The sequence below is a fragment of the Molothrus aeneus genome, chromosome 13, assembly GCF_037042795.1.
Source record: "Molothrus aeneus isolate 106 chromosome 13, BPBGC_Maene_1.0, whole genome shotgun sequence".
NCBI lineage: Eukaryota > Metazoa > Chordata > Aves > Passeriformes > Icteridae > Molothrus > Molothrus aeneus.
In genome coordinates, this window is record NC_089658.1 from 12,160,735 (window position 1) to 12,185,637 (window position 24,903).

Below are 24,903 nucleotides of genomic sequence, written 5' to 3' on the forward strand. Positions count from 1 at the left end.
AAGCCCAGCTAGGTCAAGAGACCTTACAGTGCCCAGGAGACAGAGAGAATTGCAGGTAGGTATCTCTGTAATTCCACTGACCTAATGGTTCTCATTTCAAGTCTCAAAGAGGCTGTCATATGAAGGCCAACAACAACATCAGTTAAAGCCTTGTACAGAAATGCAGAGCCAAATCCCCAAGGCAAATGAAGCTGCTGATCATTTTCTTGGTACCTGGGTACCAAGAAAAATAAAAGTTCAAAAACTCAGTATGCCAGAGAGGCCAAGAGCTGAGAGCAGAGATGAATTATCAGGTGATTCTGGTTTTTATTATTTATATTCTGGAGGCATTCAGAGGGCCAGAGTGAACTTGGAAGAGTTCAAAGGCTTCCTGCATTTCTGTGTGTGTCTTGCAGAGCAGAATTGAGCCCAAAATCCAGGCTGATATTCATCCCTCTGCCAGGGCTCAAGGTATAGCCACAGGTTTAATCAAACCTCAAAACTCTGATGTGAGACACTGCAAAAGCTCACCTTATGCAATGGTTTTCAGACTGCTAATGGCAAGTATTTCTAAAGTCTATTAATAACAGTTCATTACACTTCAAAAAAGGAAAGTGGAATATAACATATTTATACTCTTTTCTTCTATCCCATATTAAGCATGGGATTAAGAATGTTTTTCCTCTGTATAACTCTTTAAAAACTATATGAGCAATTAAAACTTTTTTCTAATGCACATATACTTTATTCACTCTGGAGGAAAAATCTACAGTCAAAACATTTAATTATCTTGAAAGAAAATGCATCTTCCTTCCAACTTCAAAAAAAAAAAACAACTTGGCAAGGTATCTGGAGCTACAGCTAAATATAATTACTAATGGAAAGCAAATCTGTTTAAAAAATCCTGCTATTTTTTTCCCCAACAGATAAGTATGAAATAACTTCAATTATGGAAACAGGAATCCATGTTCTTTCATTATGTCTGGAGAGCACTTCCATCTCTGCCACACTTTATACACATCCATTATACAACATTATGCATTTCAAATAATAACATTTTATCTGTTCACTGATTTCATGGATTTCTTCTAGTACATTTAGTTTTATTAACTCCTTTTCAACTAAAAAGCAACAGAGCAATCCAATATTTTTTAACAAAGTCTGCAAGGCCAAACAATGAGACTGCTGCCTATGCCCCCACACCACAGAAAGGTCCACAGTGGCTAAAGCTGCAGCTATGTGGAAACACAACATTTATGCACATTAGCATATCTGCAGACAAATACAAGCATCAGCATGCAAACAACTGGTAAATCACTATTTCCAGAATAAGTACCCTTAGCTGTCTAATGCCCATAATTCACTCAGAACATTCAAACTCATCTCTCGCGGGTAGAACCGAAGGGCATTCTGAAATGCTCTGCTCATTTATTAAAGCAGATGGTAAAAACCATAATAAATCTACCTGCAAAGTGTCCCCATCACTCAGAAACACATTTCAGTACAGATCATCAAGGAGATCAGATTTTCTTAAAGTAGTAGCTGTAAGACAATTTCAGATGATCTCCGAGCAATATTTTAAGAGTAAGAACAATACTGTACTGTGATGAGAAACTCTTGTAACCTCATTTTCCTCAATCTAAACCAAAGATGATGAAAAAACACACCAAGGGTTGCATCCAAAAGACAAAACTAATTGTTTAAGGTAACCTTACAGCTCACCAAAAAAAGGAAACAAAGCCCCCTTGCTCTCCTGTATGCATTCCGTGCTTAGAGGTGCATCCAAAACAGGTTGAGCAAATCTCTGTAGAGCCCTTGCTCTCACCCTTGACAAGTCAAGGAGACCTAGACAGATAGTTTTGATCATTGTCCAATTTAGGTGGTTGTGGATAGGCAGAATGAGTTGTTTTTCTGCACTTATTTTCAGCCTTACATGTATGAAAATATGAGAGGCAAGGGCAGCTATCAAGATTCAAGTAGGAAGGACAAACAGAACTGTGTATTTTTTGTAAAGATGGAAAAAAGAGTAAAAGGAATGCCCAAACCAGAGGTTCAGTTATGTCAGTGTCCAAAAACATAAAACATGTGAAAGAAAGCATTTTACAACAAACAGATCATGTGTCTATCATGGTATAAGCTAAGAATTACTGTGCAGATATCTTGATTCTACAGAATTGCATGCACATCAAAGACAGTATAATACAGAAAGTAAGTTCGTAGACAAATCAGCCTTCAGATATGTCTTCACAGTCCTGGGAGAATGAAACCAAGCTCATTGTGTTCTAGAAGGAGGTCTTCAAAAATGTCCATTTCCAAGATATGAGCACAAGAAGAAAAAAAAAAATTCATCAGGGGATGCATTGACACTCAGCCACATGAAAGCTCAGCTAAGAGGGAGGAAAGGCTCAGGCCCTTCAAATCACAAGACTTTCCATTCTGCAGCACTATGAAGTTGTGACAGATCTGCACATGTATCAGTGTGTAAGACACCCAATTTACCCTTCCTTTTCAGAGCTTCCCATGTCAGAGACATCACCCACGGTGAGAGCTATTGCAGCCCTCGTGAGATGCTCAAGGTGCACATACACTGCTGAGAAAAGCAGTCAGCTTTCCAGGCTCTCTCTCCTGAAACAACAGAATTAAGAGTTCTGCTGATGGAGAAACCAAGAGGCTTTGGTCTCTTTCAAGCCACACAGCAAAGAAAGCAACTCCAAGGGAACAGCACCATGGAGCACAGAACACCCTGCACCTGACCCAGGCAAGGCAGCAGTGGAGCTCCTCACACACTACCCTGGTGTTTCAACAGTGACACCAGAGGACAAGAGGACTCCAGGGACACAGATGACAAAGTGATCTCAGTGCTCACCTGCAGCCAGCTGGGAGCTCTAAGTTGGATGGCTGTGCAGAAATGTAAACAATAGGGCGTGTCTGTGAGAACTTAACTCACAAGAGCTGAAGGCTGCAAGAACATATGGATAGAAGAAGGAAGGGATCTGAAATGCTTCCCAAACTACTTTCAGCTCTACTCATTCATGAGAATATAAAAAAGAAGCAGATCTTGATGATATTTTTACATTTATAAAATATGCCTGGGGAGAAAAGTAAAAACGTTGACATCTTATCTCAAAACCAAGAGCCAACCTGGGAAGGCAGAGCCAAAAGCAAAATCTGATGGAACAATCAGCTGCTTCTCTGACTAGACATCTGTGAAGTTACCTGTCTATGTATGCTCTGGAAAGAAAACAAGAGCGAGAAGAAAAAATGGCACTCATAAACTGGAGTCTCAGATAGAAATACTATGGTAGAGAAGCATTCCAAGAAGCCTATTAGCATAAACAAAACAAAAAAAGAAGCATGCATCAGACACAGACCAAAAGAAAAAAATAATGTAAGAAAGTCTTAAGAGTAGGTCACAATTCTTTAGAGTCACATAAATTTAGGGCAGTCCCAGTCACTCTGTTGGAAGCCCAGACCTGCAGCATCAAGTTGGTTACAGATATATATAAAAAACAAACAAAAACAACAAAAAGCCATGCTGAGTCAACAATCATAAAGATCATGTTTTCAGGCTTATCTAAACCCATGTCCAGATACACATTAACACTGATGCTCACAGAAGTGTTTCATCAGCAACAAGTGTTGGGAAACAAGGTGTTCTCTTTCTGAGACTGAATTTTCAAAGAATGGGCTTCCCTTCTGCCAATGGAAATAAAACAAGTGTTGCTTACTCTACTCAAAATTAAAGCACAAACATAATTCTCAGGAAGTGAAACAAGTCAAGCTGAACATTCATGAAAATCATCTGTAACCATCAAGGCAGAGTTCTGAACAAATTGCTTCATAATCTTTAAAAAGTGTTTCTTAGTGTCAAATAGAAATAATTTTTTTGCTGAAAAAATGCGTGGAATATTTCATTTGGAGGTTAGAGAGTTCGTAGAGATCTGCCAAAGAACACAGAAATGTTGTTAGAACAAAACCCAGCACAACACTGGCAATCTTTAGTGAACAATCCTCCAGCTGGACAACACTTTACAGCTCTTGTCTTATCACTGTCATGTCTGGGAGCAGGCCAGATCCTGCCACTAATATTTATGTTCATCTTGGGGATCCCTGAGGAGCACATTAATCCAGGAACAATGTAAAAGCAGAATTAGTCCCTCAATTTCTGTCCAGACTTAATTTCAGTGCTGGACATTCAAAGTTTGGGCATTACACTTTACTTCAGTGCCGCATTTAGGTCGACCCCAAAATATTCACGGATGTTTCTAAAATAAAAGATAACTTGCAATGCACATTAAAATACTGGGATAAAATACAGGGATTTATTCCCCCAAAAATCCATGTTTGTCTCAAGCTCTTACATAGATCTGCAAAAGAAATAGCTGCTGTGCACTTCACAAAGCAAAGCACAAAGAGCAACCTAAATGCTGCACAATGATGCCATGAAAGTGCACGAGAACCCCAATCAGACCAAGAATTACTGACAAGTGCAGCATGCCAGGATGAACCTGGACTTCTCTTTTTTGCTAGGAAATTATTAAACCACAGCTCTCAAACCCAAACTTTAAATCTTGAGCCCCACCCCAGATCCACTGCATGAAATGCAGCTCTGACTTTTTCTGACACAGATGTGTGACTTGCTGAGGTATCCCCCAGAGAAGGGCAGCTCTTGGCCAGGTGTCCTCACAGGGAGCATCACACAGCTCTGGAGATGGTGGCCCCTGCTCTGCTCCTCTCCACAAACCACAGCCGTGCATCCTGCTGGGGAGCTTTGGAACGCTGTGCATGACAAGACTTCCTAAGTCTATGTTACAAAAGGTCCTGTTAATTACACTATTTTCAGCTATACTCCCTTGCCTAAATACAGCAGACATGGACAGGGCCAGGTTTAAACCCAAAGTCTACTGGAGAAATGGTTTTGCTGACTCCCAGAGACTTTGAATCCCTGACATTAGCTGTGAGGACCAGCTCCAGGTTTGCTATTCCGTGCCAGGTACCACTGAGCATGCTCTCCACAGGGCTCCTTTATCCTTCAGCATCTACAGTAAAAAACACAACTAAAGGCAGGTACCAACATCTGACTAAACGAGAGGAAATTCTACTTTTATCAATACAAATGCGACAGATTCCAGCCACTAATCCACAGAATGGCTGAGATGTCAATCACTCCAAGTAAACGTGGATCTAAGGCTAAACACAGAATTATGAATGCTCCCAATCCCATCAACAGCATCGTACAGAGTGATTTCAAAATGTTCTTTTAAATATTCTCAGAAAGCAGATTTCAAAAACTTCTTTAGAAACTGTATTTTTCATCACCCTGAAGTCATACGGGAGTTAGATGCATCTCAGCTAAATGGTTTTGATTGCAGTCAATTGCAAGGGGGATTTTCTGCCTAGCACAGAGACATTTAAGAATAAACTATATCATAGCTCTTACTTTAGAATGTGCCAACAAAAATACGAAGCCATCATGTAGTCAAAAATATTTCACAGAAACACTAATGCTAAAAATCTAGCTGTATATTTAGTCATTGCTTTTATGTATTAACTACAGAGATTATAAAACAGAGCTCACTCTCAAAGAATATAAAAAAGAAACCCCATTTTCATTGTTCCTGATAACTCTGTTAATACTGTTTTACTTGCATTCCATTGCCAGACACTTTAAATAGACTTCACATCAAAAACATCTACTGTACAGAGAGGATATGCAGAAAAGCAAAAACATTCCTTGCCATGCTCTCGACAGAATTACAATTACAAATAAATCACAAAATACAAGAAATCCCACCTTTAAGGAAGACTCTTACAAAGATGCTATTTCTTTGCTGTGAACAAAACCTTCTTGGAGAGAAATTTTATCCGCATATAAGAAGAGTCAGAAACCTCTGGGAAGAAATGTAGCAGCATTGGTATTCTGCTCAGAAAATGTCATCACAGATCTGTTTACCTTAACTGTGGACCATGATTCAGCCGGTGACAACCGTCTTGCATACTGATCAATTTATTTGCAGCAAAATTACTAACATTTTCTACTTTAACCATTTAGGTTCTGGAAAGAGCTACTGAGACAGGAATAATATAAAAATCCTAATTAACTAAAAACTTTCCCCTCCACCACAATGCCCTGTGCTTTGGGGTGTGAGGGGGGCCCACCCCTAATCTTGAAGATAAATTAGGGCATACGGTGAGCAGTTGCTAGAGAAACGTTCTCTTTTTCAAAATGAAGATCAGAGCTTTATCCTCTGCCTGCATCACAGGTGAATGTTAAGCACACTCTAAGGGGGGGAGATGGTAAAACTGAGCTGCTCAGTTGAAGGGGCACTGTCTGTTCTCGGCAGAGACTGGGACCAAGCATTTTAGAGAGTGGCCTAACTGGTGTTCCAGAGGCCAAATCCAGTTACCTCTGCTGTGACTCTGCAGGAGATGCAGGGCCAGTGACACACCTGAGTAGACTGGAAGAGCAAGATTTGAAGTCAAAGACTGGTACCATATGCCCCACCAGTAGACTGCAAGAGCAAGTTTTGAAGTCAAAGCGGTGAAACCCTCTCTGGTACCCCCACACTTGACTGCTGTGTTCACACAAGCCATCCATGTGGGATGTCCTGGGATCTCACTGCAATCCACACCCTTTTGTGTGCCCCGCAGCTCAACAGCACCACATGTGCAAAAGAAGGTGGGATGCAGACAAAGAATGGGAAGTAAACTGTGACAAAAGAGACTTTTGATCTACTTTAGAGGAATTCTTGCTCCAAGTGCTCAGCTTGAGGGACAATGTGAGATCAATCACTGCAGGATGAGCAGCCAACACTCAAAACCAGGATCCTCTGAAGCACCCAAAATTAGATATGCCATGTAGAAACCACAGTACCCAAAAACTGCACTGTGGAAACATCAGTCTTATCATCTGTAAAGCCAAAAAATATTTCATACATTACCAGCTGATTTTGAATGTTATTTTGACAGCACTTCTTATTTTAATTTCCAATTTTCATGTTAATCACCTTATTCAGTCCAGTCACATTGGTAATTCCATTCATCCATATCTACCCCGTGGTCAAGGCACAAAAATTTACAAAGACATTGTGGAATAAGGAAAGGATGTGGATCACAATCATATTCACTGGCTAAATGATCAACACAACCCATATAAATGAATAAACTCAGAATCAATCAGCACTATCCAGAAGAAGACAGCAGTCACACCTCTGCACCCACTGCAGAAGATGTTATAGATTAAACCTTGAACTTGAAGCAACAGACAGAAGATGCACTTGCCTACTTAAAGTTAGGCTGGGAACAATGGAAAAGGTAGCTGCTTCTTCATTCCTCCTATCTTCCTGACAAATGACATTGCACTTTATGCCCCTGCATTTTCCCCTGGCCATTTTTCCACTTCTTATTAATAATTCCGTGTTATCTCTTCTTGACCTCTTCAGCCTCTGACTGAGGTGAACTATTCCTTGTACTCTCTTTAATAAGCCAATGCATCCAACTGCTGACAAATCCTGCCAAACTATGACCATTTACCTCAAGAGAGGTTGCTGAAATTCAGAGCAGGGAGCAAAGGTTAAAAAAGAAGCCTTAATGGCTCCTGTTCTGAAAGCACCTCTCTAGTACTGGAAAAACAAGAAACCCTCTCAGAATTAGAACAAGGCTTGTATCTGCACTGCAGAATGAAGGTGAAAACTGGCCTGAACCTAAGCACTTGGCCTGCCTCTTAAAATTTGATAATCCTTCCCCTTGCAGAAGTGGGGCTCTAACTCAAGCAGAAGAGCACCCAGGTCTCCACCATGATTATGATGGACTGACACATTAGAAGAAAAGTACTTCCTAAATCCTAAGTCTGGAAGTGCATGAAGGAGTGAGCCAGAAGCAAATCCAAGGACCTGAGGTAGACTCACATTGATAACACAACCTGAGCCTCCAACACTTGGCAAATGTCTCAGATATAAATAGTTACAAGTGGGAAAGTGCACATGCAAATCGGGCAGGGAAGTAGGGCAGCTACTAAAAGACCAGTTTACAGAGAGAATGAAAATCTGACTTGGAAAGGCTGCTCCAGGACTGATGTAAACATCATTAAAAGGAGAGAGGCAGGTGCTTAGCTTACATGAAGGGTCACAGTAAAACAGCAGACAACAGCAGCAGGACCATTTAAGGTGTCTGAATGTGACCCTACCTCATCTTCAGCAACTACAGACATGATAATGCAATCATACAACATAATTCCACACTTGATTGTCTCTGCATTAATGTGCCCTGGTTTTATTGACATTATTTTGGCTGATCTTACTGACATGTGGCAAAAGTGCCAAGCAAATCACCAAAAAACAAAGCTCCCCAAACTATGCATCATTTCCATTTGAAATGAATGGTGATGCTCCCTGCTTCTCTGACATTTTGTATTTGCCAAAAGTAACTGCATAATTATAAGTTATGTGCAAGAAACAGAAGGTAACATTCAGTGTTATTTTCCATACTTTTTACTGAGCATCAGACCTAGCAAATGGCATATATGGCCGTTCTGTTATGTACAACTGCCTACAGCTGACCCATTAATGAACTCAAACTGTGCAAGCACATACCCAGCCTGGGCAAACAAACATGAGGAAAAAATAATAAACTCCAAGGACTTTCTTTCAAGTTTCTCAGACACAGATCATGCTCAGTCCATTATTTCTTCATTTAACAAGTCTGTTTCATTTATCTTGTTTTGGTTGGCACTCAATTAGAAATTCATGTACAGGACAATTTTTTCCCTTTTTAAAATAGAACACTTGCTGTATTTCATCCAGTAAAACATCAGGAGGTAAAGTGGAAGCTGAAGACCAGCTAAAGCTACACTAAAGCCAGGCACAATAATCCTGAATTAGGCAAAACACCTGCATACAGCCCTGTCCACATGATTATCACTAATTGTTACAAGGGCCTGGTAAAATTTGTTGCTTAGTAAATAAGCAAAGAGAACAAATTGAGATTTACCCACTTGGCAAATGCAAGTTTAAAAAAAAAATAACCCACACGGCCACACTATCAGTTATACTGTAATTTCAGTTATGGATGTGTTTTGTCATATCTGCCTCTACATTCTTAGGATTTATTAAGATTGGACTCCTGTCTACACAGAAAGAAAAGCCCTCTCACCCAACCACTCCTCATCTCCTGCCTTGCACAGCAGCCCATTTTTGCTGGCCTCTCTCACGACCACATATACATACATACATATATATACACACACACAGAGCTATAGATATATATTTACACACATATATACATATATGTGTATATATACAAATATAAATTAAATATAAATATAAATACCAGAAGAGTTAAGCCTGGATTCCTTCTCCCACTGCACTGCTTGCCCCCTCTTGGGTGCCACCCCAAGCCACTGCACTCCTCAAAGGCCACGTCAAAGCATTTCAGCCACTGTCACACCATCCCACAACTTCCTCCTTCTCATCCTTCTTACCTTCCCTCACCCTTACTGTTTTTGCCAAGCTTTCCTGACCAATCACAACTCTCTCTGGATGCCCCAAACTCCCTACAATGGGCAGCTGTGGATGCCAAAAAAAAACCTATACAGGATTTATGTAGTGCCTATCTAAAACTGTGGAAAAGAAATTGAGCTCTATGAAACAAACATCACTGGCTGGCTGGAGGGTGGGACAGCAGCCAGGGAAGCACCACACATGGTTACTCTGATCTTATACTCCTTCAAGCATCTGCTTTTGGTCACTGCTAGAAAAGATATGCTGGGCTTAAAAAAATTTACTTTCAGGACAAGATGGCAAATTTTCACATCAGGAGCAGCAGAAGTAGCATTTCTTAAGTCTGTTTCTTCTACAAAGGTACAAAAGATAGGAAATTATCCAATTACTGCTATTACTTTATTTCATTAACCATAAAACCAAGCATTTTCCATTGTATGCCCTTGTTCTGGATCACTGATTATTAATTTTATACCATCACTGCTATTTGTTCTTTCCTAAGCTCATCTTGTTTCCTTTCCTTCTTTTATAATCATCAAAAAAATATTTCAAGGAAATTTCCTTTTATAAATTCCTACGTAACTGTTTTATGATAAAGAAATAATAGCAGTAACTGCTCAATAGTTTATTTGCACTATGTCATCCTTTGAAGCTTCATTTTTGTTCACTCAGCTTCAAACTATTTATTTAAAAATAGTATTTCCACAATCCTCTATCAGGTAGTCTGGCTTCTTACTATCTATCTAGCAATTATTTTCCAGCAAGAGAAGCTGGTTTATATTTCAAGCATTTTCAGTGCTTGATCACAAATCTATTTTGTTCATGTACAGGTTCAACTGCCAAATTGTGGAAATTATTTTGAAGCTTCTAATGAAATACTTGCAATGGTATAAATAAAAAATAAAACTGAGATCAATACCATGGCTCTCCAGAGTTTACATCATAACAAGATGACAGCACTCTAAACTCCTATCAGCTACATAAAACATAGTCAATAGCTGTATAAATGCAAAGAAATAAAGCTAATTGGTAATAAATCTGTCCAGAACATTCACCAGAATGGATTTTAACTAAATGCAGATCAGGGGCAGCCTAGCTTCCCCAGGAATCCAATGTCTTCTCTCAACTATTTCATTTTTTCCTCTAACCAGAAATGCATAGAATTCACATGAAAGTCGTTGCCAACATCATTTGTCCGTATTTTCTGTTAATTACAGAAGAAATCAGCTATCAGATTTCCTGAGCACGAGAGGCAGTATTTATGACTATAACTTTTGGTTCACATTCAAAGAAATTCGACAACATATTTCTTAAATAATGAGCAGAAACGTTCAAGTGAATTAATAAATTGTAGCTCTCCTCTTACAATTATTTCATAAAAATATTCTTATAACTAATTATATATAGCTAACTATATATAACTAATTAAATATATATAAATATTCTTATAACTAATTTTCTGAAGCTGAAGCACTGCTCTAAGTTCACAGGTGCAAGTAGTTATATAATTTATCCTAAATGCAGAAATCTGGAAATGCATGGAGCCAGACCAAAACAGAAGCGTTATCCTGACCCTGCCCCGCCTACAGCAGAGCACGGGGCCATCCCCAGCCGGGATCTCGGCAGTCACCCGGGGCTGGTGAGGAAGACCACGAAGGCTTTGTACCTCCTCCTTCTGAGGGAGTGGCGACTGTCAAACTCCATGCCACCAAAGCCAGCAGCACCGCTCCGGGCTGGCCCAAGAGCTGCCCTGCAAGCCCCGCTGTGGTCACGGGCTGAGATCTCTGTGCTGCTCCCGCCACACCACACTGAGACCTTCAGTCACTCCCCATCCGCTGCGGAAAGCTTGGGAGCAACGCAGCCCAGCGACAAAGGTGGAAATTGCGGAGCACTCTGATTCAAATTATCCACTGAAAATTACTGAGTCGTGTCCTTCAAATGCCTTTATTATTTATTACAAAGATCTTTAAGTGTGCCTCAGAAGGGTCTGTTAATTTTAAATTTCATTCAGAACAGCAACTTGGGTTACCAAATACTTAATTATCAGTAAATTTACAGTGTCCTTGGGCACTGTTGGGTAATCAGGATGCTATTGTTTTCATTAAACAGCATTCTATTGATAGCACTAATGACTTCAGTTCTGCCTGATCAACAAGCAAATGATGCTTATTTGATGTTATGATAATTAATTGGCCTTTCAGGTGTTTTCACACCCCAATTCATTACTAAGAATAAGAACTTTTATGTGAAACACCTCAAAAAGAATATCAGCATTGGTCAAAAACAAATTCTAAAAATAGAGTGTGGTTCAGTACTTCTTTCTTTTCTCACGATTTCTAATACTGTTTTCTGCCTAAAAACTGCAGGGGAAAAAACTCACATTTAACTCCTTTCAAAAACTCAGCCTGAGCCTGAGCATTGTAAATCCTCAGTTCATTTTATGCCTGTCTGAAATTCCTCTAAGTCAAAGGAGATTTTCTGATTAAAATTTCTTTTATTTTTTTTTTCTCTAAAGACTGAAGAAAACAGCTATCCTTACTTTCCCATAGTAGCAAGAAGGATCAAAAAACGTGACTCAAACAGGTGTAGAAGTGAACAGCCACTATTTCTCATTATTTTTCCTTGCTCAGTTTACAAAATACTGTAGTCCAGCCTTCAGACCATGGAAGAGGGATATGGCTAAGAAAATTCCAGATTCAAACTGAACTGAATCTGAAAAGCCACCTGAAAAGAGCGCACCAGTGATCCCACAATGTTCACCTGGCACCAATCTGGATGTGTTCAGTTTAACCTCCCAACAAGGACAACCTTCAGAACATCTGATGTCTTACCTTATCTGATACAACAACCCACATCAGCAGTTACCCTCCTCCTTGCAGATGAGTTTCCCAAACCCTGAATTTTTCTGCAAGCAAAAAACCCACAACATTTCAAATAAAGGTCTTAGTGATTTTTCTACTTTTCACTGCCCCTTTACTTCACTAAATGGTTTTTATAACATTATTCCTTTTAGGTAATTTCACATATTATATCTCTCATGTCTGCAAATAACGACAAAAAAAAAGTTCACAAGCTTTTGGGTGCTCTAAACAGCATTTGCTGTTGTTGTTGTTGCTTTCTAGAATTTTTCATTCCTACAAATATTCCAAATGGCACACCCCAATGTTATGGCATAAGGGAAACCTTCATAGGCATGTAGAAAATACAAAATACTAAAAAGCTCTGCTTCAGAATATTCCTTAGTGCTACTTTAAGTTTTCTACACTCCCAAGAATTTCTTATGAATTTTGGAGCACTTTTTTTCTGCTTAACTTCTTCCCAGAGCTACTTCCTGAACAGATTTCCTAAAACTGAATGCCATGCTTTCTTTTTAAAATTATCAGTTTTAACATAAGAGAAAATGCTGTTTTCAGGTAGGCTGTGCTAGACTTTCTGAAGTGATCAGCAGTAACAGCCATGCTCTTACTTGCTTTTTCAGAATTACAGAATACAAGATTTGTTGGATAGTCTACCAGTGAACCACAAAACAATAAAAAAAGAGCATATAACAACAAAGCATTATTTTTCTATGTCCCCATATTCACATTAAACATGATTTGACATCCATTACAAGCCACTTGTTCCCAAAAGCATACAGACAGTTCTGTGCATACATCAAATGCAGAAGTGAAGAATGATACTGAAAAAACCCTCACTGTAAACAAACTGGATGTTTGTCAAAAAACAAGCTGATTGTTTGTCTGTAAATATTGACCAAAGTAAGGTTTTAGCTTTGCTATTTGCTGACTGAAGAGCAGCACAGGCAAGTACACAGGACACACAAGATTATTCTGAATTCCAAACCTGGCAATCAGGTTCCAGCTACTACAGGGACTCCACGCAGCAAAGCAAACAACCAGTGGCAGCCACATGCATTTACCAGGAAATCACTACAAATACTTTATCCTTACATTTCAACATTAGAAAGAATCATTATTTCATTTTTGAAAATGTATTTACTTCCAGGGACAGCTCCCTGATTTGATTTAAAGAGCAGTTTGAATTAACCTACTAACCAAAGACCACCATATAACACATTCTCCTGCTTTTAAATTTAAACTTGCAAATGCACAACGAACACTTGAAAACTATCTCATAATTTTCACTCAGTGCAACTGTGTTTTTCATATAGTTTGATCATCTCTTTGGTGTATGAAGCAATGTACATTTTGCTCTCAATCTTAATACAAACTGTAACTGGATAAGAATAAACGAATGCATTTTCAAAGGCAAATTTAAGTGTCAAAAGCAACCACAAGACAACACGATGCAAGTTGTAAAACCTATATTAATACTTTAAAGCCAGTGGATTGTTGCTAATTCAGCACTGAAATAACTATCTATCATGTGTACATTCTGCCAATACACTTAAAAAAGCACATTATCCAAATATCCTACCTACTTTGTGAAGAAAATACAAAATAATGGTTATTCATGTGCCTGGAATAAATAATAACTGCTGTTTCCAGAGAGAAAGAAGCTGTATATTTTCCTTTTTCTCTCTCTGTTTCTTCCCAAAGGGAGGAAAATGTTTCAGTAATCCAACATAAACATTGTTGAAATAAAAGTCTATTAATAAAATGTTATCAATTAGTACATCACAATGAAACACATTCTCTGCTTGTCCCAGCATAGGCATGTTACAAATATGTCATTTTTACAATTAATACATACGAAAAAAGCATCTCAAATTATGCGGTCTTCCAAACAGGACTTGCAAACCGGTGGTAAGATAAATGAAAACAGAAGTCAGATGACTTAATTGTGGCATGTGAATGTTATTTGTCAGTGATTCAGTAGAAAGCCTGCAGTGAACTTGCACCCTGTCCAGGGCTGTACCACGAGCCTGCCTTCTTGCCCTGGTCGATTCTCAGACATGGGGCAGTCCGTGATACATGAGAAATGTGCAGCCAGGGTGCAGCAGCCAGGAATCTTCCTGCACAGTAACAATTTACTGATCTCTGAAATTCTTATTCCTAATTACCACATTCATTTTAAATTTAGCAATGACGAAAGAGTATTTTGTCCTTAGGACCATCCTGAAAAACCCAGAGAGGGGCGTGGGTGGAGACACGATGAACCCCAGAGCCAAGCTTGGATCCACCATCATTAACTCCACATGTAAAACTCAGAGATGGAGCCAAGGCTCCTCAAACCCTGAACCATTTACCACATGCGTGCCCTTCCTAGAGCAAAGTGAGGATTGGCATGTTGCCCATGTCTCACTCAGCTCTGCCAAGGGCAGAAAGGTTTTTTGCACATCAGTAGATGAGGCAGAACCAATTCCTTAATGTCATATCAACCTTTTCATCAAAGTCGTCAGATACTACTTTAGAGGAGGAATAAAGAGGCATGTGCCAGCTATGAGACTAATGAATGCCTTTCCTCCAGCAAAACATAATTCAGCATGAACTCCACGTTACTGTTCTTTCCACCCACTCACACATCTCCAGCTGATAGTACTCAACCAAAATGCCAACAAGTAAAACCACACACCTTTTAATTCAGCTGTTGTACAGCAGCACTAAGATTTCATTCCATCCCACAACTGCCTAACCTCAAACATTATTTACATATTTATGTGCCTCCTTTTTTTAAAACATGCATGAAACCTGGAGGGAGAAACACAGGTGACAAAAGGGAACACTTTGGAGAGCAAAGATATTGACACTGGCAGCTTCCCCTAAAACATTAAAGACCATTATAAGCCTCAGTTCCATTTACAGTTCAAAACCAAAGAGTTCTGAAGCAGAACAAGAACAACACTAAAACAAAATATGATTAAGTCTTGAGTCAGGAAACACTTAGGAAATGTATAATGTTAGCTTGTCTGAAAAGTGAAAGAGTACCAAGATATATTTAAGCAAAAGACTAATACATTTCAGAAAAGCACATGTTCATTGAGTGTATCAGAAACAGCTCAGAGAGTACAGAAAGTCCAGGAACACTCAGGTTTTACTTACAAGAAAAACAACCCAACATCTGTGATCATTCAAGAACCAAGTCTCAAGTATGAATAAACTACAAGAAGCCCAAAGACTCATATACACCCAAGTACTTCACAAAGAAGGAAGAAAATTCCCTATTGCTGTCTTATTCTGTAAGTATCCATAATGGTAATTTTATACTTAATTTTATAGTGTCTGTAATGGGCTATTTTTGGAAGGGGTTCCATGTAGTCTGATCTAGAACGTTTTGTTGTTAGTGAGAATCCAATTCCAGATAAATAGTTTCCCTTGGACCAACCCTAACTCACAGATGGCAGAAAATCCACAGAGACATTACACATTTTTAAGAACTTGTTTTGGAAAACTGGGAAATTTGGATCCTGTAGGCCTCAACACTTGGCATTTGGGGAAGATTGTTATGCTCTCTTAAGACATTCTTAATGCCAGAAGTCCACTGTCCCCTTTGCTGGAGATGCAGCTAGAAAATGAGGACAATTTTCCAGTCCTCATAAGAGGGCTTTAAAAGGCTCCTATGCTTTTCATAGTGGTCAGTCATTTATTTCAATTTCAACAATGAAAATGCGTATTTCAAACCTTCACTAGAGTAAGCAAAAAACCACTACAATTGCTGTTCCCACAATCCTTATTGCACACCATATAAACTTTTTGTTTTTTTCCCTTAAACCAGAAATATTTTAGATGAAAACATAAAAAACTTAGCAGAGGAACTCTTATCTCTGAAACACTGAAATCCTGACATAGCTCCAATAATTTGCCATTATAGTCCTACACTGAAAATCTCATTACAATAAAAGAAAGTTTTAATTATACAGCCTTTTTCTTCTATTGGTCAAACCACTACTTATTACAGAAAGTGCAAAACATTTTCAGGGTGAGACATCTAGATGCAGGGGGCCAGGGTATCTCTTAAAGATGCTTCGAAAAAATAAATTAAATCCAAGGAAAACACTGGTGTCCCAAATACTGTGACATGAATATGATTCACAGGAGTAGCCAAGAGACCGACCAGAGGGCAAACTCCATGGACTGATGCTAAATGAGCCACCTCTCAGTGACTGGGAACACAAGAATTCATCATTTCAAACCAAGCTTTTCTAGCTATCACTACTTTAAGTGTTTAAAGCTGGGCTCAAAATTGAGCTAGGAACTTTGCTAGCAACTTCACTGGACACAACCCAATGGAAATCCAGCTCAGGCATGGCCTGGCAGTACTAACAGCATACAATTTTTTGCCCATGAAGGGATGGAACAAGATGCAGAGGACAGTGACACACAGTAGCTAGTGCCTTTTAATAGCTAATTTTATGGCTATAATCCACTTCCCACAGCTACTGTTACAATCAGCACCTCATTTCAGGGGCTGACTTCTGCCAGGTGTGAGGGTTCCTGTGTGCTGGGCTGATTAACCACTTTCCATGTGGCAGAAGCTCAGCAGATTAAAATACCAGCCTCATACTCACTGGCTGGTCACAGCAAACTTGCCACATAACTTCAGCAGCCTGGCCCTCTTCAGGACACTACTGGATGAGTTGCAGACATACCAGACACAGCCTGTTTTTACTTATTGCAATAGGATGTTGAGACTGGGGATGCACTCTGCAAAGCACAGTCCAGAAAGGAGAAAACAATCTCTGCTCTCAAAAGAATTTAACAGTAAATTGAATAAAATCTGAGATTACTGCATAAGTTATTTTAACTCTTCTTGCATTCAAAATAATTAGTTCTATCCAAAGTTCTAAAAACACTTCCAGTTCAGTTCAAATTTTCCATCCAGATATTACAAGCAATACAGTTTCAAAATATATGCATTTCAAGGGCATTTAACAGCACCCAGATGTCCACCTAGCTTCACTAATAGGAACAGCCAGCAGTAACAAGTGCCTAAAACCACCTATTTGCATGGAATTGTGCTCTGGGTTAGTACTGGGAAAGTATTAGAGATAATTTTTCAAAATCAGGCCTGCAGGTTCCTCAGACACACAGGTTCCTTTGCTTTTACCTCTGAGGAATACAAATATGCAGTGTTTTTGTTCTTTGCAGCTCAGTGATTTACTGGCATGCCTCTTCCCATAAAATATTTGCATATATCTGAGAGTCAAACTGTTCTGATACATTCTGTGTTTGCCAGGAAGTGAACGCTTCACTTCAGTGTAACTGAGCATTTAAAGAACGACAGGCACCAGGACAAATGGCAGCATAATTAACATACCAATGAAGAGCCAGTTGTTAATTGCTATCCATTTTAGGCATTTTGTATAAGCAACTTACCTGAAAAGCCTTTCCATCTGCATGCTGGCAAAGCCAGTAATTAAACAATTCAACACCCCTTTTGCTTGATTAGAGAAAAAATTACAATTATTTTATATTATTCTACTTGTCACATGCAGTTGACATTTAGATGAGAAAAACCTGCAGCAGCCCAGATCTAAGCATTTGAAATTAATACTATGAGCTGTCCTTGAACAAAACAACACCACCCATCCAGGGCAGATGCAAGCTAATAGAGGCTCCTAATTTGACACAGCTGATTACACCTCCCAGTACCTGCTGGGCTGCAGGGAGGCAGCACAGAAAAAGTACCACTTTTCTCTAAGGGGGACTTCAGATGCTCCCCACAGAACAAATCTGAATTCATAAGCTGTTGAAAGACTTGGGAGTAGCACCAGCACAATGCCAGGATTCATTTACATTTCAACAACACTGAGAAGTCAATACAAAGCTGAGCACAGAGAAAATACAGTAGAATTGCAGGAGTTGTGAGAAAGGTAGAGACACCTAAGTGTGAAAAGCAAGGATGGAAACCACAGGACAGAAATACCAAAGATAAGCAAAATGGAAAGAAATGCTCACAAAAAAGAAAAAGGAAGCAGAAAGTTTAGAAACAGACATCAATATGTAGAGTATCCAAAAGAAAGGATTTCTCTTTCTCCCTGTGCAGATGGCTCTGCTCAAGGAAGACCAGCGTGCTTTGGGTACAAAAAAAAGGAAATTACATCTATCTTGAAAACAGCTTCTAATTCATCACACATCGCATGACTACGGCCACTAATCCATGCCAACAATAAAACTGAGATCCATTTGAAATTTTGACTATCCAAAATAAACTCTGAATCAGCTCTTGCTGAAAAACTGTCATTCTCCGTTTCATCCTGCATTTCCAAACCACGTAATTTCTGCATATTAAAGGCCAGATCTTGCCAAAATCCTGTAACATTTTGTGACAAAGTAGTTCTTCCCAGAACAGACAGAAAGTGCACGGTCCATGGGGGTTTATTCCATCTATTTATTTTCATGTGGATTTTTATTTGAAACAATGGAAGATAATGAAGGATTATTTTTCTCAAGTTATTTCTTTGCATCTATCTTACTTGAGTTATAATCAGAAGACAAATAAAATGTACAAATGCAGCCTCATAAAATTTTTCTTTTCCTCCTTGACAGAATGATTGATACAGATGGGGTGACAGGAAATGCTTTAGAGCTGAACAAAGAAAACACTGTTAGCAAGAAGTAAACTGTACCAATGGTTTCTAGAGCAAGCACCCACCCACAATCTTTGCAATGTCACATTTTTGCCTGTGTTGTCCAGCAAATGCAATGTTTTGCATGAAATAAGTTGCAGAATGGTGAAAGAGCAGCTCTGAATTTGCTGATTTCTTTTCCCACATAACCTTTATTGAGCACAGCCCTCCAGCCAGAGGCAGCTGGGGTTGGTATCTGCACACATCTCTGCTCTGCCCAGAGCTGGCCAGACAGAACAGCTCATCCTGAGCTGATTCATCCATCTCTAAGCACTGCTGGCCAGCCAAAGACACTTTGTTAGACTGGAAAATCTGCCAGAGATCTTCACCAAGAGCCGCGATCTAAATTCCCATCTCTTAAACTCGAGACCCCTCTTTCTCTTTCCTACTGCAAATTTTAATAACATTGTAATTTCTGCAGGTAGCACTGAATTAACACATTTTCCATTCCTGCTTGTCAGTTCTGAAGCAGTAAGCCCCCCAAAATTACTCTGAGCGACACACATATCTGATCTTCACAACCATTTAAGCATAATCTCTGAATACATCTTCATAATGACAGCCCCATTTCTGTCCTCTTAATAACAATAATCACTACATCAACAGGGTTATTTTGCCTTGACTATTTTGAAAAGGCTATTTTTTTTTCTTTTCTACCTAATCTCTATTGCAATTTTCCTTACTGCTAAGAAATATCAGGAACACCATATGGTATTACAGAAATCAGCAATATCTCTTTTGTTTTGCATTTTTATTAGAGGAATGGGAAAACATTATTCTATTGAAAAAAATATTTGGAACTAACCACAAGCTACATATGCAAGTTTCAAATAACTATTTTGTGATAGAAGAGATTAAATCTTTTGTATGCCCTATACCTATATATTAGAAATATAAAAATAAAATGGCATTTCTTCAATGCCAGTTACTGTTCAGTACACAGTCCTGAAGGACAAAACATTATCACAGAACAATTCAAGAGGCATTGGCATCTCATACCACAGTTTGACTGAATTAAGGACCAATTCTGCAGTACCAGAGTTATGAAAACACAAGAAGAAAATGATCTGCAATGTAAACCTCCCATTAGCTAATGAGTATTCTAATTTTGAAACCCTTTTTTAAAACTTTATCCTAGAATGATGACTACTTTTTTGCATACCAGAAACATCAGAGCTCATTATAACCTCCATCACTACAACACTCCATTTACTCCCCAGGATGCTGTTAAATTGATTTTTTAGTTTGCTGGATAGTCTGTGCTGTAATGAAGGGCAGAGCAGCAGCAATAAAACACAACTTTTGGGCTTTGAGTTGAATGTTTTTGAAATCTAAAACACTGAAGTAGATTCTTTTTTTTAATCATCAGTTTCAAAGCTGTTTGAAATCTAAAGAAAAGAATGGCCAGATTGTCAGAGAGCCAGTTCCTTTTGGGAATATGAGCTGGGCAGCATCAAAAAAATTCTTCCACAGCACTTAATATCTTAGTAACTTCAGCCCAAATGTAGGACTGGGTAACAAATGATTTGGTTCTCAGAATATCTAGTTCAAATAGTAGAATGATTTCTATCCACTTAACTCCCAAGTCAAAGAAACAGATAAACCCCAAAACCACTCCCAGAACCCAATGCACCCACCTAAACCAAGAGCCCAGATGCAGGGCTTACAAGTCTTCATGAATATGGCAGAAAATTTGCTGATAACTCATTACAAACTGAAAGCAGAAAGAGCTTATTTAATAGTATTTCTTTAAGTTAAAATGCCAATTTTTTATATTTTGGATTAGCCATGGGCTGAAAGGACCCCTCATGAGCTGCTGTGGTTGCAGCAGTAATGTCCTAAGCCCCAGCAACTCCTCTCTCCATTATCACAACATCTCTCTCTACACATTTCTAGTAGATGCCCTTTGGAGGATATGTTCTCCATACCTTTGTATTTGGGGCTCTCTGCTTAAAAAGAAATCACTAAAAGGAGCTCCAGGGATTACATGAACAACTCAGTTACTTTTTTCCCCCAATTAAATATAAAAATACAACCCTAAGGATTTATAAAATTGTAAAACATCACCAAAAATGCATCCTATGGGATCTTCCCTCTAAAGTAACTCTAGATAAACTGAAAAATCTCATGATTTCTCTTGACTTGACTTTTGAATTCATGGCATTTTGGCAATACATCTGTGTGTAGTACCTTCCATTCAGGGGTACCTCAGTGGGAAGAACTGAAAGGATGCCTTTCAGTTCATTTCTCACCACCTGACCACAGCAGAAAGTTGCTGCTCACCCAGCAGACTGAGCCAGACTAGAACTCATCACCAAAAACCAGCTGATGTCTCAGGAAAAAAAATTGCCTAAACTCATGAAGAATTTTATGTTTTCATCCCACCCCAGCTAATACAAGAATCACCACTTCAAGTTAAGTAAAATCTGGACCCAAAGCAGCAACAGTTATGGACAAAGTTTGCATTCCAAAAATAACACATTTAAAACAGACATGGCACTAAGTTACTCTGCTGCAAGCAGTAATATACAAAATGCTTGTAACACCTCCACAGCTTTTTTGTTCTTAAATCCCATTTAATATGCCAATCTTATTTCAGGAGGAAATAAATTAACTGTGATGCTTTGTGCCAATGCAGATGAGCTTCCCACACACCTGTATTGTTTCACACTTCAGTTTGTCACCCAGAGTACGAGAAACCAACCCAGCACTCCCAGCCAGACCCGTTCCAAGGCTGAGCCTGCAGCAAGAGGAAACAGCTTCTCCCACACAGCCCCTCAGCTGTGCCAGGGCGATGCCCAGCTGCAGCTATGCACCCTCACCAAAAAGAGCCATCAGTGTACATCTAACACAGCCCAGGGAGCCCACAGAGGTGGCCTTACTGCCACCACAAATTCGGTCCCTGACACTGCAGTTCCTGTGAGCCTCAGGTGGGAAAGGATGCAAACTGCTCCCACTTCTATGAACTTCCCTAAGTGAAACCCTCCATTAAAAAAAGATCAGTGGGAAAAAGGATAAATCTGCACCTCACACAGCAGAGAAGATGCTACTACAGAGCACTGCCTGGGTCTGCAGCAGGAGATCCCAAACTGAAAGACTTCCACATGGTTAGAGAACACCCAGCTTTTCTCTCTCTGCTAATCCCCATTCCACTATCTAGAATATGACTAAAACCACATGTATTTGTATTGTGGTATCTGCAAGTTAATGTCCTGCCTAAATTACCAACTGTTATTAGAACCCCAGACAATTGCTTAATAAAAATTTAATCATATTGTAATTTCTAATCATCATTAAAGATGCTTAACAAGTTAATCCTCTATTGTGCTCCCCTAACATTGCAGATCAGAAAGTCAACTGGCACAAGGTGGCACAGCTTCACCAATACTAATAGGGCTACTTTCATCTTACTGCAGCTGAGGATCTGTCCCCAAGAGAAAACAACAGGATTAAAATAATTTCACTACAGATTTTGACTGTTTCTCTGCATTGCTTTGCAGTTACTTACTAAAAAAAAAAAAAAAGAACAGCAAAAAATTATGATTTTTGAAAGTTTTTTTTCAAGTGCAGGTATTTCACACAGCTCTATCTTCTGCTGTCCATGGTAGAGCAAACAATGCTACAGATCAAGGGTCTCCTTTCCTCACAGCTCCCCACTTTGACTTCACCCCGGTGTCTGACAACAACACTTCTCAAGCACAGAAAACGTGGGAGGATCATTAATAAAGTTGTCTTTCAGCTCAGCCCTGCTCCAGCTGCCTAGACAGGAGCAGAACGATGCTCTGTAACCTCAGCCTTGCAGAAGGTGATCTAGGTTCCCTTCAGGAAACCAACACACTTCCTTAACCTTCCCATGGATCAGCAATCTGTGCTTCAGAGAGTTTGAGGACTACACTGCAGGTCAATTTTCACGGTGTCACATGCACAGAGATGCACACAGGCAACACACTTGGCCCTTCTTTCCTCTTTTCTTTATGTTTCCTCAATAATCCCATTACAATCCCTCAAGTCACCAAGTGGTCACAGGAGAACAATGGTGAAGCCCTACTCAGTTAGGAGCAGTCCATGCAGGCTGTGCCTCCTGCAACCACATCTTTTTGGGGGTTCAGCCTCAGGCAGGTGGGTACAGAGAGGTGGTGCCAAAGGTGCCCCGGGCTCTGCTGTAACTCAGCAGTTTCAGCACTGGCCTCTAAGCGGACAGGGCTGTTCCTTCAGTGTGCAGCTTGGAAAGCAGACAGGAGGATGGCAAACCAAACCCAAGTCAAAAAATGCTGTTTGTATCCTCCTCTGTCTGCAAAAGTGATTTCACTGAGTACATTCAGTGAAAATCTCTGTTATGATGGTACCCTGAAAGCTAAACTGTATAAATTTCATAACCTTCTCTTAAATATTAATTTTCATTTAATATGTAGAATTCTGATATTAAAACCTACTCTGACTGACAAATATCAGTTTCTGCTTACTGTACTGGCACTTATTGAACCAAATTCATTGTTTATATCATAATATTTACTTTCAGCATGACAACCACACTACCAACTATAGCAGGATTTAATCTAATGAACAAGTTTTAAACATTAGTTGGCATTTACTCAAGCAAGCCTTTAATTGTCAGAACTCAATCTGAGTCTACAAAAAATGACACAATACAAGCACAAATTAAAACAAGTAAAACTGAAATCGACCTTTAATAGCAATATTCTTCCTTAGTACTGAGCCCAGTGCAAGTTCCATCATCCCAATTATTTTCAGTGTCAGATACTTGTTGATCCACACCATGTTGACCCAAGTCCATCTCTAAAATACTACTCTGGCCTTTCATCCAAACTCACTTTATTCCATCAGGCACTGAACAAAACAGATGTTACATCTCACAGACACATAACAAAACGTCGGGGAATTTCTTCCCTCACGAAAAAATTGAATGGGAAAATGTTCGTAAGTTTCTTTAGTCAATAACTCTAGTACTAACAGCAAATATTGGCTGCATCCTTTGGAAAGGAAACAAACACAGGGCACACGCCGAGGTGCCCTTGGTCATTTTCAGCACCGTTTCGGCTCCACGAGCCGACAATGGAGCTGACAAACCAGGGGCAGGGAAAGCCAATGTTCCTACTCGTGCCCAGGGCAGGCACGGCTCCGCACTGCCCGTCCCCGCTGCTCTATGCCCGCAATGCTTATGCACCACTGTTCACGTCTGCAGCGCTGCACCGAGCCCGGCAGCCGGGGCCACAGGGGCGGCGTGTCCCGAGGAACCCCCACGGGCTCCCGGCTCCGCTGGCCCGGCTCTGCCCGGCCCGGGGCCCCGCGGGAGCAGCGGCGGGACCGCCCCGGGGCTGTGGGGACCGCGCCGGGCCGGGCGGGGGGAGCCGGCGGCGGGGGCGTGTTGTGCGGCGGGGCTACTTGGGGCGAGACGGCAGCTACTCACCGGGAGGGTTTACCGCCGCCGGCGTTGCCATCTTGTCTCTGAGAAGAATTAAGACAAATGCAAGAGGGGCGGAGGGATGCTCAGAGCAGCCCGGGGGAAACGCGGGAGGGGCAGGCAGCCGGCGCCAGGGCGGGCGGGCCGGGCGGCGCGGGGGCGGCGGCTGCTCCCGCCCCGGGACCGGCGGTGCTGCCCGCTCCGTGCGGGGCGGCCCAAGATGTCCGATGGCCCCGCGCCGCCTCTGCTCATGCGCCGCGCTCAGTGAGCATGTGCCGGGCGGCCGCACATGTGCGCTGGGCCCTCAGTCGCCGCTGCCCGGCCGGGACCCCCCGCAAGAACCGGCGGGAGCCGCCCCCGACACGGCTCCGGACCGGCCGCCCCCCTCGGGGCTCGAACCCGCGGCCCCGGGGCGCGAACTTCCCTGAGCCGGGGGCAGCCAGCGCAGCCCGCGGGCAGGGGGGGCGCGGGGCCGG

General features: G+C 40.6%; 1 protein-coding gene across 4 annotated transcripts in view; it reads right to left on the minus strand.

Annotated features, from left to right (window-relative positions):
• The window catches only part of ARNT2 (aryl hydrocarbon receptor nuclear translocator 2), a 95,443-nt gene extending 70,898 nt beyond the window's left edge, over nt 1-24,545 (minus strand). For 3 of the 4 annotated variants that reach the window (XM_066559184.1, XM_066559182.1, XM_066559180.1), the window contains exon 1: nt 24,434-24,545. In XM_066559184.1, coding sequence (XP_066415281.1) covers nt 24,434-24,464 — 31 coding nt within the window. In that variant the 5' untranslated portion in view covers nt 24,465-24,545. Of the gene's footprint in view, nt 1-5,773; nt 5,921-24,433 lie in introns of those variants that run through there. The other variant, XM_066559183.1, reaches the window with a different exon arrangement.
• Between the last annotated feature and the right edge of the window lie 358 nt (nt 24,546-24,903).